General features: G+C 45.0%; 1 protein-coding gene across 3 annotated transcripts in view; it reads left to right on the plus strand.

The window, feature by feature from the left end:
* phip (pleckstrin homology domain interacting protein) overlaps nucleotides 1-16537 on the plus strand; it is a 219148-nt gene that overhangs the window by 122920 nt on the left and 79691 nt on the right. For all 3 annotated transcript variants that reach the window (XM_067984931.1, XM_067984932.1, XM_067984933.1), the window contains exons 19-20: nucleotides 11919-12102; nucleotides 13279-13381. In XM_067984931.1, the coding sequence (XP_067841032.1) occupies nucleotides 11919-12102; nucleotides 13279-13381 (287 nt within the window). The remainder of the gene's footprint in view (nucleotides 1-11918; nucleotides 12103-13278; nucleotides 13382-16537) is intronic.

Genomic DNA, 16537 nt, shown 5'->3' on the forward strand with positions numbered 1-16537 from the left:
TTTCCATCATTTGTGACATAGCAGCAGTGGGCATAAGAGACACCGATTCATCCTTTGTGTCAAGTGTTGCTATGACAGCAGAACGGGTGGTTGGGGGGGGTGGGAAGGAGGGGGTGAGGGGGGAGGTAGGGTTAAATTTTAAAAGTCAAGTAGCCTGTTAGATCGAAGACTCGGCAGTTGAGCACAGAGAGTATGGAGTGGAATTCAGTTCTGAGGTCACTGGCAACATTACACTGCGGCAGGTCTTCAACCCCTCTAATGTTGGAACCCGGACTCCTTAACAGAGCCCTCCTAAAACATCCAAGTGGCCCTGAGACTGGAGAATTGGCTGGGGTCAGGGCCCCATCTTTGGAAGTTCCACCATACCAGAGATTCATCTGCAAATCCACAGAAGTGCTAAATTTGGGCCATTGTATCACTATCCCTAGGTGGGGGGATGGCAGGGGGAATTGCCCAGAGTTTCCAATCCTGATTGCTCACCAGTGATCCGCTGCTGAAAGTATATATGTCTGGACATCAGGAAGGGATAAGGATTAGGCTCATCTAGAAATGTCCTCCTGTGGAATAGCATGCTGACACAGTGTCAGCTGTGGCTCAGTTGGTAGCACTCTCACCTCTGACTCAGAAGGTCACAGGTCAAATCGCACTCCAGAGACTTGAGCACAAAATCTAGGCTGACACTCCAGTTCAGTACTGAGGGAGTGCTGCATTGTTGGAGGTGCTGTTTTTTGGATGAGACGTTAAACCGAGGCCCCATCTGCCCTCTCAGGTGGGCGTAAAAGATCACACGGCAATATTTCGAAGAGCAGGGGAGTTATCCCCGGTGTCCTGGCCAATATTTATCCCTCAACCAACATCACTAAAACAGATTATCTGGTCATTATCACATTACTGTTTGTGGGACCTTGCTGTGCGCAAATTGGCTGCTGTGTTTCCTACATTACAACAGCGATTACACTTCAAAAATACTTCATTGACTGTAAAGCGCTTTGGGGCGTCCTGGGGTCATGAAAAGTGCTATATAATTGCAAGTCCTTTTTTCTTTACTGTCAAGGTTCACTTATGAGTAACGGTAACCTGGGCGAAGTAGTGGAGGTTATCCGACCCTTGAAGCTGTGCCCCAGGAAACAGTCAACACTTTCAGTAGTGGAGGGAATAGAATTGCCAAAAGAAGTTTTCTTCAGATTTTCTTGACTCGATAAATAGTTTGTTATTAGACACCTGGGCCATGACTTTAAATGGGAAAAGCGGGTGGGTTGGGGGCGGGAGAGCAGTAAAAATTTTAAGAACCTAAAGCCCGCCTCCACCCCGTCCACTTCCGTTTTCACGGAGGTGGGATGAGGGGCGGGTAACCAACCCGCTCAGAGGAGGTGGGTCGGTTACAAAAAGCTTTCAAGGAGGCGGCAGGCCTCTGATTTGACAGGTTATTTGTTTTTAACCCCTGGGGGCAGGGATTCTCGGGCCTTCTACTTCATGCTATGTGAGAGGAGGCAAGAAGGCCCGAAACTGCAGGTAAGTGCATTTATAACACAGCTTGTGGGCCCGGAGGAACAGGAGTGCTTTCCCCAGACCCAACATGCCTACCTGCAGCGAACCCCCCCTCCCCCAACCAATGATCTCTGATTTCTCCCCCCCCCCCCCCCCCAGATCTCCGATTTCCCCCCCCCACCACGATCTCCTATTTTCCCCCCCACCACGATCTCCGATTTCCCCCCCCCACGATCTCCGATTTCCCCCCCCACCACGATCTCCTATTTCCCCCCCCCCCACGATCTCCGATTTCCCCCCCCCCACGATCTCCGATTTCCCCCCCCCCACGATCTCCGATTTTCCCCCTCCCCCACGATCTCCGATTTTCCCCCTCCCCCACGATCTCCGATTTCCCCCCCCCCACGATCTCCGATTTCCCCCCCCACGATCTCCGATTTCCCCCCCCCCCCACGATCTCCGATTTACCCCCCCCCCCACACGATCTCCGATTTCCCCCCCCCCACGATCTCCGAATGCCTCCCACGATCTCTGAACGCGCCCCCACGTCTGACCCTACCGATAACTGAGCACCCATCCTCCCCATCTAATATTTACTCGTTCACGTCCCCTTCCTTCTTCTCCCGTCCGACTGAGATCAGGCTGGCCCGTTGGGCGGGAAACCGTCAAAAAAAAAAGAAGACGTCCATACGTCAAAATCATAAAGACGTCCGGGAAACTTGTACTTCCTAGTTTCCTTCAGAAATTCAACCCCCCTGCCCCCTCGATAAAATCATGCCCCTGGTGCTTTTCAATATTAGATAAGCTAGATGGAGCAAAAAACTTACCATGGCATTATTGAAAGAAGAGCAGTGAGTTTTCCTGGTGTCCTAGCCAGCATTCCTTCTTCAAACAGCATCCCCCGCAAAAAGATTAACTCCCAATTCATTAAATTTGCTATTGGTGGGATCTTGGTGTGCGAAAGTTGGCTGCTGCATTTGCCCATGTAACAATAGTGACTACAGTTCAAAAAAAGTTTTGGCACTACTAAATGGTACGCTCATTCCTGGCCCTTTTCCCCTTTTCCTAGTCAGGCTATTTATAGCTATGTCCATGTCTTACTGAGACCTTTTAGACATTCTGAAAACTGTTGTTTGCTACCTCTCAACTTACTTTAAATTTAAACAGATTGAAAAAACCTGTTGGTCTGCATGTGATATTCTAATCCTAACCTTCGTTGTCACCACTGTTATATTTTTGAACATTAACTCCAATAAGTTCCTTGTGTTTAGTGCCAAAGACCACTCCCGTAACAAGTCCTGGCTCACTATGAATTGGAATATGTCTTTTCCTACTCACTATCTAGGTAGTTGTAGCAAGTCCAGGTGTCAAATAGAAACCCTTGTCACTGTATTTCAGCACACAGGATATATCACATCACCCTCATGATTTCCGTGACTTCAGAAAGCGATGGAATGCCCATTGTACCAGGCTATGGTGTAGGCTATGAACTACCAAATATATTTATTAACAATAAATAGATAAGTTAACAATGGCAAAGCCAAGCAGCAGATTTACAGTAATATACAAGCTTGAGTATTCATCCATAGACATAATAGACATAGTTGGGTCTCCTGTGCTAAAACTCAGTAGCACTGGAAATGAAAACAGATCCCTTACCATAAACCTAACACGGGAGTTTGCTGCTAACTCTTCGTGTAGTCCCTGTGTGCGTGTGTGTGTGTCTGTTCTCTCTCTCTCTCTCTCCCCCTCCCTCTCCCTCCCTTTCTCTTTCTCCCCCTCCCTCCCTCCCTCTCTCTTTCTCCTTATAAGGACTGAGAAACTGGCTTTGGACATTGACGCACATTCAAAATCCTTTGAAGATTGCATGAGATAAAGGAAATTAAAAATGCATCTCTCAAACTTAAATAGAGCTGCCAGTCAAATATATAAGCCTAGAAATTCCCACGGCCGCTAAACTTCCACCGTGAGACCATTCCAGATCCCACGATGGGCCCATTTAAATAACATGAGCAATTACCTGTAGCTGTGCAAAAGGAGCACCCAACCTACAGAACTAGCATTATCTCGAAGCGACACCTGCTGCCCTGAGAGGGGGAGCAAGAGACCACTTGGAAAGGTAGGCTAAATTCAGAATTCATGTTGTCCCATGTTGGCTGACCCTTTTCCCAGCCGCAGCAGTTGATCCTTCTCAGATTGATTGCTATTTGCTTTTGCCTATTTAAGTCCCAGAATGAAATCCATACCCGCTCTCAATTGGACCTTTCAGGTCCGTCTGGTAGGATTCCCAGAGTAACCTAGAAATGCCCCCATAAACTACCTCACACTGCCTCCATAATGTTGGGGGGGTGGGTTCAGATAGCCCCTGCCCCTGGATTGCAATTTGTTGGGCAGTGTAAAATGGGTGGAAACCCAGCAGATATGGGTTCTGCTCTATTTCTCCCGCACCCCCCCCCACACCACTGCCCACCGTAATTACACTCGAAGTACACACAATTTTGATGGTGCAATTTCTACCCTATAAATCCATAATGTATTTGTATTTGATTTACAGTGCTTAGTTCCTTCTTGGGAGCAAATTCAAACACTTTGGATGAACTGTGATATGGTCCCTCATCTAAGAATATCTAGCAGTAAAATTTTGCATCGCAAGGCCTTCCTGAACTATATCAGCAGACACTTGGGGGTCGATATTAACCCCCACCCCCACAAAGGGCGGGAGAGGGTTGGACAGGGTTAAAAATTAAGAATCGGGGAATGCATGCTCAACCCGTCGTGTACGTGCATGACTCCATTTTTGTGGCAACGGGATGCGAGCTGTGTGCGTGTACCGTCTTGGAGATACGGGACACTTCATTATAATATTTAAATCACACTCCCACAGTGCAGTTGGGAGCCTGGTTTAAATTTAACAGTTGCAGGCCGCATTTCCCAGGGCTCGGGAAACCCGGCAGCGAAATGGAGACTGGAGCAGTCGGATCCAACAAGTAAGTGCTTTTTAGAGTACTCAGTTTGGGCCAGGAGGAGAAGGAGTGCTTCCTCCGGCCCCTCAAGTAAACCTTCTGCTGATCGTGGCCTTTCCCTGCTGCCGGGATCTGCCAGCCCCACCCCTCCCTCCAACCTGCCCCGCGACCAGCCGATCCCTACTCCAACCCCCCCCCCCCCCACCCCGATCTCGCCCTCTAGGACTGTTACCGTGAGTCTCTGCCCCTTTACGTTGCCCCAGGATTTCCAGGTTTTGCTAGATAAGCAGACCAGCATCTGCACCTACAACAGCTGTAGGGCAAGGTCAGCCTAGGAATGAGGCAGCAGGGGACATTCCTGGTCCTCTTGCTTCGATTTCATATTGGTGCAATGGAACGATGACCATTTTGAAGGGCATCCAAAGTAATTGAGCTTAGGCCTTGCACTAGCCCCGCCCCTCCCTCCCGCCTTCATATTGGAGGGTTTCAGAGGGCTAGGCAGGAAGGCAATGGAGGATTGAGAAGTTAAGTTGTACCTTCATTTGCAGCCTTCCCATGGATCTGTGGGTTTGAAGGCCTTTTGACTGCTGTCCTTCAATGGAAGGTCCCAGAGCTGGCCTGCAGGCCATTCAAACAAAAGAGTGGAATGATGCAAATATTGTAGTTAAGGAAGAGGAGTGTGAAATATTGGATGGGATAAACATAGTGGGAGAGAAAGTATTATGGAGCTTAGCATCTTTGAAAGTAGATAAATCGCCAGGCCCGGATGAAATGTATCCCAGCCAGCTAAGAGAAGCAATGGATGAAATAAGGGAGGCTCTGACCATCATTTTCCAATCCTCACTGGCTACAGGTGTGGTGCTGGCGGATTGGAGGACTGCTAACATTGTACAGTTGTTTAAAAAGGGAGAAAGAGATTGACCGAGTAATTATAGGCCAGTCAGTCTAACTTTGGTGGTGGGCAAATTATTGGAATCAATTCTAAGGGACAGCATAAATCATCATTTAGAAAGGCATGGGTTAATCAAGGACAGCATGGATTGAACATTCAGCATGGACAGTCAGCATGAACTTGATTGAATTTTTTGAGCAGGTAACAAGGAGGGTCGATGAGGGAATGCGTTTGATGTAGTGTGCATGGATTTTAGCAAGGCTTTTGACAAGGTCCCAAATGGCCGACTGGTCAAAAAAGTAAAAGCTCATGGGATCCAAAGGAAAGTGGCTAGTTGGATCCAAAATTGGCTCAGTGGCAGGAAGCAAAGGGTAATGGTTGACAGGTGTTTTTGTGACTGGAAGGCTGTTTCCAGTGGGGTTCTGCAGGGCGCTGTACTAGGTCCCCTGCTTTTTGTGGTATATAAGAACATAAGAAATTGGAGCAGGAGTAGGCCAATCGGCCCCTCGAGCCTGCTCCGCCATTCAATAAGATCATGGCTGATCTGATCCCAACCACAAATCTAAAGAACACAAGAAGTCGGAGCAGGACCCGACCACACAGCCCCTGGGCCCTCTGCGCCACCCACAGGGCATTGACCGATCCGAACTCAGCTTCATGTCCAATTTCCTGCCCGCTCCCCATAACCCCTAATTCCCTTTACTTCTAGGAAACTGTCTATTTCTGTTTTAAATTTATCTAATGATGTAGCTTCCACAGCTTCCTGGGGCAGCAAATTCCACAGACCTACCACCCTCTGAGTGAAGAAGTTTCTCCTCATCTCAGTTTTGAAAGAGCAGCCCCTTATTCTAAGATTATGCCCCCTAGTTCTAGTTTCACCCATCTTTGGGAACATCCTTACTGCATCCACCCGATCAAGACCCTTCACAATCTTATATGTTTCAATAAGATCGCCTCTCATTCTTCTGAACTCCAATGAGTAGAGTCCCAATCGACTCAACCTCTCCTCATATGTCCGCCCCCTCATCCCCGGGATTAACCGAGTGAACCTTCTTTGTACTGCCTCGAGAGCAAGTATGTCTTTTCTTAAGTATGGAGACCAAAACTGTATGCAGTATTCCAGGTGCGGTCTCACCAATACCTGATATAACTGCAGCAATACCTCCCTGTTTTTATATTCTATCCCCCTAGCAATAAAAGCCAACATTCCGTTGGCTTTCTTGATCACCTGCTGCACCTGCATACCAACTTTTTGATTTTCTTGCACTAGGACCCCCAGATCCCTTTGTACTGCAGTACTTTCCAGTCTCTCGCCATTAAGAAAATAACTTGCTCTCTGATTTTTCCTGCCAAAGTGCATAACCTCACATTTTCCAATATTATATTGCATCTGCCAAATCTCCGCCCACTCACCCAGCCTGTCTATATCCCCTTGTAGGTTTTTTATGTCCTCCTCACTCTCTACTTTCCCTCCCATCTTTGTATCATCTGCAAATTTTGATATGTTGCACTCGGTCCCCTCCTCCAAATCGTTAATATAGATTGTAAAGAGTTGGGGACCCAGCACCGACCCCTGTGGAACACCACTGGTTACTGGTTGCCAGTCCGAAAATGAACCATTTATCCCAACTCTCTGCTTCCTGTTCGATAACCAATCCTCCACCCATGCCAGAATGTTACCCCCAATCCCGTGATTTTTTATCTTAAGTAATAATCTTTTATGTGGCACCTTGTCGAATGCCTTCTGGAAGTCTAAATACACTATGTCCACTGGTTCCCCTTTATCCACCCTATATGTTATATCCTCAAAGAACTCAAGCAAATTTGTCAGACATGACAAATTTTAATGATTTGGACTTGAATGTGGAGGGCTTGATCAGGAAGTTTGCAGATGATTCAAAAATTGGCCGTGTGGTTGATAGTGAGGAGGAAAGCTGTAGACTGCAGGAAGATATCAATGGATTGGTCAGGTGGACAGAAAAGTGGCAAATGGAATTCAATCCAGAGAAGTGTGAGGTAATGCATTTGGGGAGGGTAAACAAGGCAAGGCACTACAGAATAAATGGGAGGATACTGAGAGGTGTAGAGGAACAAAGGGACCTTGGAGTGCATGTCCACAGATACCTGAAGGTAGCAAGACAGGTAGATAAGGTGGTTAAAAAGGCATATGGGATGCTTCCCTTTATTAGCTGAGACATAGAATATAAGAGCAGGGAGGTTATGCTAGAACTGTACAAAACATTGGTTAGGCCACACCTTGAGTACTGCATACAGTTCTGGTCACCACATTACAGGAAATGTGTGATTGCACTAGAGAGGGTACAGAGGAGATTTACGAGGATGTTGCCAGGGCTGGAGAATTTTAGCTATGAGAAAAGGCTGGGGTTGTTTTCTTTGGAACAAAGGTTATTTTCTTTGGAACAAAGGAGGCTGAGGTATATAAAATTAATTGAGGTATATAAAATTATGACAGGACTAGATAGAGTGGATAGGGAGGAACTATTTCGCTTAGCAGAGGGGTCAGTGAACAGGGGGCATAGATTTAAAGTAATTGGTAGAAGGATTAAATGGGAGCTCAGAAGAGATTTTTTCACTCAGACGGTGGTGGGGGTCTGGAACTCACTGCCTGAAGTGGTGGTAGAGGCAGAAACCCTCAACTCATTTAAAAAGTACTTGGATATGCACTTGAGGTGCCGTAACCTACAGGACTACAGACCAAGTGCTGGAAAGTTGGATTAAGCTGGATAGCTGATTTTCGGCCGGCACGGATACGATGGGGCGAATGGCCCCCTTCTGTGCCGTAACTTTCTATGATTCGATGATTGTGCCTGCATTCCCGCTCCTGTTTCCCGAAGCAAGCCCCTGCCAATGAATGAGCCTGCACCAGAGGTGGGACCAGACCTTGCAAATGACCTATTCATAGTATCATAATATCTTACAGCACAGAAGGAGACCATTCAGCCCGTCGTGCCTGTGCCGGCTCTTTGAAAGAGCTATCCAATTAGTCCCACTCCCCTGTTCTTTCCCCACAGCCCTGTAAATTTTTTCCCTTCAAGTATTTATCCAATTTCCTTTGGAAAGTTATTATTGAAGCTGCTTCCACCACCCTTTCAGGCAGTGCATTCCAGATCATAACAACTCTGCATTAAAAAAAATTTTCCTCATGTCACCTGGTTCTTTTGATGATCACCTTAAATCTATGTCCTCTAGTTGCCATTGGAGACAGTTTCTCTTTATTTACTTTTATCAAAACCGTTCATGATTTTGAAAACCTCAATCAAATCTCCTCTTAACCTTCTCTGCTCTAAAGAGATCAACCCCAGCTTCTCCAGCCTCTCCACATAACTGAAGTCCCTCATCCCTGGTACCATTCTGGTAAATCTCTTCTGCACCCTCTCTAAGGCCTTGACATCTTTCCTAAATTGGTGCCCAGAATTGAACAAAATATCAATCACCAAGTATGAATGCTGTAAGACCTGGACAGACACATTGGGCTCTATTTTCGCACCCGCAATCGGGTGCGGTCGTGGTGGGGGGGCTGCGAAAATCCGGGATTCCTGGGGCGGGTCTGGAGCCCGACTCCAACCCGCCCACTTCCGGGTTCCCTAGTGACGTGCTGACATGCGCGCGCAGCTCCCGCATGTGGGACTCCCGCCGGCAATTAAACAGGTACTTCAGTTTGTTTACAGATCTGATTGACCTGTTATTTTAGGAGGGATGGGATTTTGAAATGAACTGAGACTGTTTCCCGTACTGGGGGAAACACTCCCAGTTCAAACGGACGTGTTGCAGCCATCAGCCTGTGGCAGCTGCAAAGGTTCATTTGACAGGTGGTGGGGGTGGGGGGGGAAGACCCTCACTCATTGCAGGAGGCCACTCTGTCACTTTGGACAATGTTTGGCCTCCACCACCCTCCTCCTAACACCAAAATTCACCAACTTGCACACTTACCCCGGTGTCCAGACACATTTACCTACCTTGCGGACCCCCTCAGATGTACATCTTCTGGATGGGGGCCGCCGTAGCTGCAGTCATGACCTCCTCGGAGGGTGAACCGCATCACCAGCCTCGCCGGACATGCCGTCCACTTCTGACACGTGGAGCTCCACAACACAGTGCTGTGACACATCCACCTCCACAGCATGAGGGAGGGCTACCGCAGAGAGAGATGCATCGCAGAGGGCACTACCCTCGCCACAGGGTCTACAGACCAACGCTCAGCTTCCTGGACCTCTCTGAGGATCAGTGCACACAGAGGCTCAGAGTCACTCGACATGTCGTCGTGGACATCTGCAGCCTCCTTCATGCTGAGCTGCTCCCGGCTGGCCCGAGCACCATCTTCTTACCTGTCGCTGTCAAAGTCACCACTGCCCTCAACAACTTCTCCTCCGCATCCTTCCAGGGTGCCACCGGGGACATCGCCGACGTCTCTCAGTCGTCTGCACAAAAGAGCCCTGCAAATACACCTACACCCACTCTGCAGTGACACAATGGGTGGCATCAGGTGTGGGTCTTCATTGTGATCCTCAGGAAAGGGCATTATTGCACAAACCAGACAAGATTCGCAAAGACGTGGCAGTAGTGGTGCCAATATAATATGTTATGTGCGTTGATCAGAAATTAAATATAAGTAAAAACCATGACAAACCCTCAAACACCCTTCATGCTCACGACACGTTTGCCTTACGCTTCCTACTGCACATATGTGATGCATGCCCTGTGGCTGCAGCACAGGTAGTGGCAGGTTGAGTGAGGCTGACCGTGAAAGAGATGCATGAGAGGGTGAGTATGAGATAGAGCCATGAGATTGTATGAGGATTGGGTTGAGTGGTAGTGGTGGGATGAGTACTGGCGAGGTGAGTAAGTGCAGGTAAGATGAGGATGAGCTTTGAGTGGGTGTGAGGGGTGATGTGACAGAGTAGTGTTGGCAGTGCAGAAGGAGATGTGGGGTGGGGGCGGTGATGTGGCAGACGGAGTGTAGGGGAATTAGTAAGTGTACTCACTTTGGCTGACCTGGTTAGGTCATTGGAGCGCCTCCTGCACTGTATGCAGGTGCATGATATGTTGGTGGTGTAGGTGACCTCCTCTGCCACCTTGAGCCAGGCCTTCTTGGTGGCAGAGGCAGGCCGCTTCCTCCCGCCCGCCGGGGGGAAGATCTCTGTTCTCCCCCTCCTCCTCACCCCATCCAATGATACATGGAGTGAGGCATCATTAAACCTGGGAGCAGCCTTCCTCCTGGGCTGCTCCATGCTGTAATTTTGCCTATTTTCTGCAGCATCAGTCAGTGGAGGACTGCCCCTTTAAATAGGTCTCCTTCAGCTGACAGACCTTGCTGCGCATGCGCAGTCTGCCCGCCGCGCAGCTTACCAGCGGGAAACCCGGAAGCACAGGTAAGTGGCTCCAATTAGCCTGCGATTCCGTGCGGAGCACACTGATTTCACTGGGCGCATTACCCATGCGCCCAGTCGACCCGCCGCCCTGCTAATATCGAGCCCATTGTACCTCAGCCTCAGAGAGCCTGACCAGCACCCGAGCAAAGAGGGAGGAGGAATATAGGGGCCTTCAACTCTGTCCTGATTGTGTACTGGACATTTCTGTAATGGAACCTGCCTATAACCCTGTACATATTGTAGCAAGAAAAAAAGAGGCCAATAATGTCATGTATCACAAACAAAAATGCTTTGTTTTTGTCACCTTGCCTATTTGAGCATGTGATAAAGGCACTATACAAATGTGAGTTTGTTTGTTGTTACACTGGAATCCATGCATTAATTCATACTAATTTGTAATCTCAGCAAGTTTGACTTCACTAGATTTTAATCAAACTTGCAAATAAGTTGCTTCCATCTGTTAAAATAACTTCGTAGGTCCTTCCATTTCATTACCTCTTAAATATTGTACAAAATCAGGGGAATTAGGGATGGACAAGCAGTGCGACCTTGTTGGTATCACCCACATCCCGAGAACAAAATGATTAAAATTATACAATCCCAAAAACTGCCTATATGATTGCCAGTGTAAAATGCATCTTTAAAATGGCACTTCGATGCCAAAATAAACCTAATATTATGTTAAAATCTCTCAAGAATTGATTTATAATGACATTTGCATTACTGTGCGTTATTCTCAGGACTCTGGTTTTCTCTAATGATTTCTACAATTGTTTATTTCTAGTGGCATTAATTATTTTGGAGAGGGAGGATTTCTGATCATTTATCACCTACTCTCACAAATTTTCATTAACACTACCCCCTTTTCTATCCATCTTCTGGTGGCATGCTTCACAGAGTGCTCCATCTAGAGAGAGAATTAAACTCATCCAAGCTGCATTGGGAAACTGAGACTTTCGTGTATCTGTTTTTTAAAAAAAAAACGGTAGGCTAGTTCCAAGGCTTTTCATATCCTGCTTTCCATTATTTTCATTTAGTATTTGTGGACAATTAAATGTTCAGTAATGCTTCCAAAACAAATTATGGGTTTGAAATATGTTTCTGCTAATTTACTTCCATCTAATTTTTCACCTGTATTGAGTGTGGTAACATGCATTGCAACGTTTCTGAATTTGTTCCTACCAGGCTCTCAAAGTTCTGCCTCTGAGATGCATTCGCCTCCAAATGTTGGATTGAGACGCAGTGGACAAATCGAAGGTGTGCGGCAGATGCACAGCAATGCACCAAGAAGTGAAATTGCTACTGAACGGGACCTCGTGGCCTGGAGTCGGAGGGTGGTAGTGCCAGAATTAACCCAAGGTGTAGCCAGGTGGGAATACGTATTTCTTTAAAAAAAAATGTTGCTACTTGTCATGATTTTTTTTTAACTTGAAATGAACTTTGTTTGGCGTCATTTAAAGGGTTCAGTACATCTTCAGAATATGAATGGTAATCGATAAGTTATCCATATTTGTAGCCTTTTGGACTATAATACCTTACGTTGCGGCCTTGTAAGGCACTCACTGGACGTGTAAAATCAGTCCTTGTGGTGAAGTATCACGTGTTTGCACCGAGTATCTTATATCCACCTTTTGTTTTTAACCTTGTTTCACAGTGTAAAGTTTTAACTCTTCAGCAAGCGTAGTATCTTCCTATTTTGTTCAATTTTTTTTTTAGATGTGCACGGGTATACAGACCTGGCAGTTGTAAATATTTGCCCACTTTCTACATAATAAGTGTGGCACAGGGCAGAAGATTTAAATAGGATTTTAGCCTATGTTGCCTTGCAGTGTGCCTCTACTCCAATATTAGAACACTCAATTTTCTTTTCAGTTTTTAGCATCCTGCATGCTTGTCGTATCTTGGAGCAAGATTTTCATAACTGAAGATAATTAGCGACAAATTTAAGGGCATGTTCCAAAGATCACTAACTGCTGGGAATTGAATTGAGACTGTCCAAAACCAATTTCGTTTTTGACCATTGAGCTGACAGACACTCTCATTTTATCTCAAGGTTCAAATGTCATCTAAGTTTTGAAGATGTAGGTTGCCACCAATTGCCCTCAGAAACGTCGTTCTGGAAAGAATGTTCAATTTTTTTTCTCTCAGAAACTAAAGGGAAAGCTATCAGTCAGTCCTTAAGGAATTGCTGAATTTCAACAGTAGAATGCATTCTCGATATTTGGTGCTGCCAAAGAGGCAGGCATCTGATTAATGTGAAGCATTAATTAAAAGAAATGAGGCATTTGTAAAACCGCATTCAACCAAACATCAGCACGGCATTGAGTTTTACAAATTACATGGTTTCCAATTAAAACGGGCCACTCTGCAGTTTTGTTTTCGCTTTGGAGTTGATTAGTAACTGCCTTGATTATGTTATGTGATATAATATATATTAATGTGTCATCTTTCATTCATTTTCTGCAATAGCCACATGGTGGATAGTGGTAGTGTGTGTGTACACCTCTAACTTCTCTTTTGTAATTATACTTCTCTAATGTTACAGTAAGCAGGAAGAATGCAGAACAGCCAAAGGGGAAGAAGAGGTAAACATTTATAAATATGAGAAGAGAAAGAAATCAGCAAGTCAGGTTCAACGAGAAAATAAGGTAACTACTCCATCAGATACATTCGGCAATTCCAGAAGAATAGGCTGAGAGAAATTAGATACTTGTCTTTAAAGGTCAGATGATTCTTAGTAGTTTAAAGCATATTCATCACGTTTGTATCTGACTACCCCTGTTCACTACTGACTCTTTTCAGGACTGCAATAGCATCACTGATTACAGTAAAAATATTTTTCTAGATTTCTTTTCTGGAAGTATTACATGTTCTGAATCTTACACATTTCTGTGTATTTCTCAAGTTATATATTATAAACAATATTAGAACTTTAGAGACAATCCTTTCTGGCGACGGCCCATGACAATAAATATGTCCCTATTTTTACAGCTGCAGAATATTCAAAAGGTTAATCTTGAATAAACCATTATCGAAAAACTAATTTTATTTTGTTTCCTTTGTTGCTTTCTGAGATGCCCTCGCCTTTAATGTTTGACGACTTGTTATTTATAAAGGGAAAATAAATCAATCCTTTGGGGATAATGATGTCATTTCTGCACCTAGTGATGTAAAAATGCAGTGGACTTACAATTAGCTTAGGTCTATTCAGAAAGCACTGCAAGTAAAGATTTCATGGTTCAGCCTACTTCAGTAACGTTTGTATTGTTCGGCATTAGAGTTTTAAGGAGATTCTTTCCACGTATTCCATGATAGGATGCATTTGTGTGTGTGTTTGTGAAACTGAAAAAGGAATTTTGTATCAAAAACACTAACAATAAGTTACTTAGTCAGTTGAAGGCAGTCAACGATGTGATTGGAGTGCAGCAGAAATTAAGAGGGCAAACATCTTTCCAGCACTCTGTTAATTTCACACTTGAACTGACCACTAGGAGGTGAAAAAAGCAATCTGGATGAATCGTCATCTATTATTCTCTCCTTCCCATGGTAAAGCACTTTCTCAGCTGCGTACATCCCTAATTTTCAACACAGTTGAAATTACAGCTGCAAACTTTTTCTCCAGCCTTCCTTGCCATTGCCTATTGAAGCCGTCAACTGGTTGCTTGTTAATATTTATAAGATTAACCATAATTTTACAGGTGATATGTTGTAACTAAAATAAAACTAAATACGTGCCAAGAGTGATATCCTTAATATTGATAAAAAGATTCCAGAAAAGCATGAACTTGACAGTTAATTCTGCCTTTGAGAAAAGTGACTGCTATTAGAATTTATGAATATTTGTACTTGCGTGCGCAGTTAGGCAAACATCAGAGTCTTGTTGATGGAGATTTAAAGTTTTGGGATGAACAGAAGTCATGAATTGAATGTCATAATAAGGAATGACATTCCCTTAATGGTACTGTATAATTAAATCCATTTCTGAATTATTTAGTATAATGTAATGCCATAGTCACGGTGAATGATGTAAAACATTTACATCATTGGTAGATGATTCCAAACGATGATCGATTTGTGAAGTTATGTTCTATAATTTATTTTTGCTTCATCTGGGAGGTGAAAAAAGTGGCAGTTTATTCACCCACGAGTAATGGTCTTTCGAGTGAAGTATGGGAGGGCAACCACACCCCCTCCCTCCCATTGAACTGTGTAACAGCAAGGAGTCAGCATTTTCAGGAGAGGAGATAATTGGCAATCTTCGTGAAACCTGCAGAATATATTAGTTTTGCTAAGAAAGTGAATTACATTTATTGTGTTAGCCTTGACAATCTTCAGCTGTTCCAGCAGACTCCCAATGTAACTTTGGTGGAATGGCTGGAAACTAATCCCAGCTATGCCAGGTCCCAACCTTGCGGCCAAGTTTCCTGGATGCCCTTGTGGAAGAGGAGCCTCTGCCCATCAATGTTCCCTCTAATATTTTTCGGCCATGTGCGGAATGAATTTGGATTTGTGCATGGTTATGAAGGGCGTGTGTGTTACCGTAAAAAAAAATCACAACTTTGAATGGAACATCTTTTTAGAAAACATTATTCAGGGTAAATAACAAACAACAAATGTACAAAATAATGGATAATTGTAACAAGGTGAACTGTCAAGAATTTTTAATTAAACAAAACTGGTTATAGAAATCTCAGAAGTAAACACTGTCACCAGAGGAATGGGGACATCCTGATTGAGACCCAGAGTCTGTAAATGACAGGCCAGATGATGGAGAAGAGGGTGGCTGTCTCTGGCTCGGATGTTTTTCTCTTCTGTGTCTCCCTGTCTTCCAGTGTTTATATGTTTTGTCCAAGTTTACTTGTCTACCCCATATCCTGCAACTATGCCCCCTAGTTATAGACTCTCCAGCCATGGGAAACAACCTCTCAGTATCTACTCTGTCAAACCCCCTCATAATCTTATATGTTTCAATTAGATCACCTCTTATTCTTCTAAACTCCAGAGAGTATAGGTCCATTCTACTCAAACTCTCATCAAAGGACAACCCTCTCATCCCAGGAATTAATCTAGTGAACCTTTGTTTGCCTCTAAGGCAAGTATATCCTTCCTTAGATAAGGAGACCAAAACTGTACACAGTTCTCCAGGTGAGGTCTCACCAAAGCCCTCTACAATTATAGTAAGACTTCCTTACTCTTGTACTTCAACCCCCTTGCAATAAAGGCCAACATGCCATTTGCCTTCCTAATTGCTTGCTGTACCGGCATGCTAACTTTTTGTGTTTCTTGTATGAGGACACTCAGATCTCTCTGAACACCAACATTTAATAGTTTCTCACCATTTAAAAAATATTCAGTTTTCTATTCTTCCTACCAAAGTGAATAACCTCACATTTCCCCACATTTTGGTTTTATTAACTAATTAATTTATCTAATTTAAGTTATTGATTTAAGCTCTTAGTTAAACCCCTGCCCTGACCTGAACTTAGAGAAAAAAAAGTGACACTTGCCCACCTGCTGACCTGTGATGTCACTTTTTCAATTTCTGCCTGTGTGAGTTGATGCCAACTGTGTAAAAACTGCGTGTACCCTCTCCTCCCGCTCCTCTCCGCTGTCGGGCCTAGTGCTGACCGTGCTTTTTATCCTCTCGCTCCTCTCCGCTCTCGGGCCTTCTGCTGACCATGCTTTTTATCCTCTCGCTCCTCCTGCTCCTCTCCGCTCTCGGGCTATCTGCTGACCGTGGTTTTTATCGTCTTGGGCCTTCTGCTGACTGTGCTTTTTATCATCTCGCTCCTCTCTGCTCTCGG

The sequence above is a fragment of the Heptranchias perlo genome, chromosome 5 (genome assembly GCF_035084215.1).
Source record: "Heptranchias perlo isolate sHepPer1 chromosome 5, sHepPer1.hap1, whole genome shotgun sequence".
NCBI lineage: Eukaryota > Metazoa > Chordata > Chondrichthyes > Hexanchiformes > Hexanchidae > Heptranchias > Heptranchias perlo.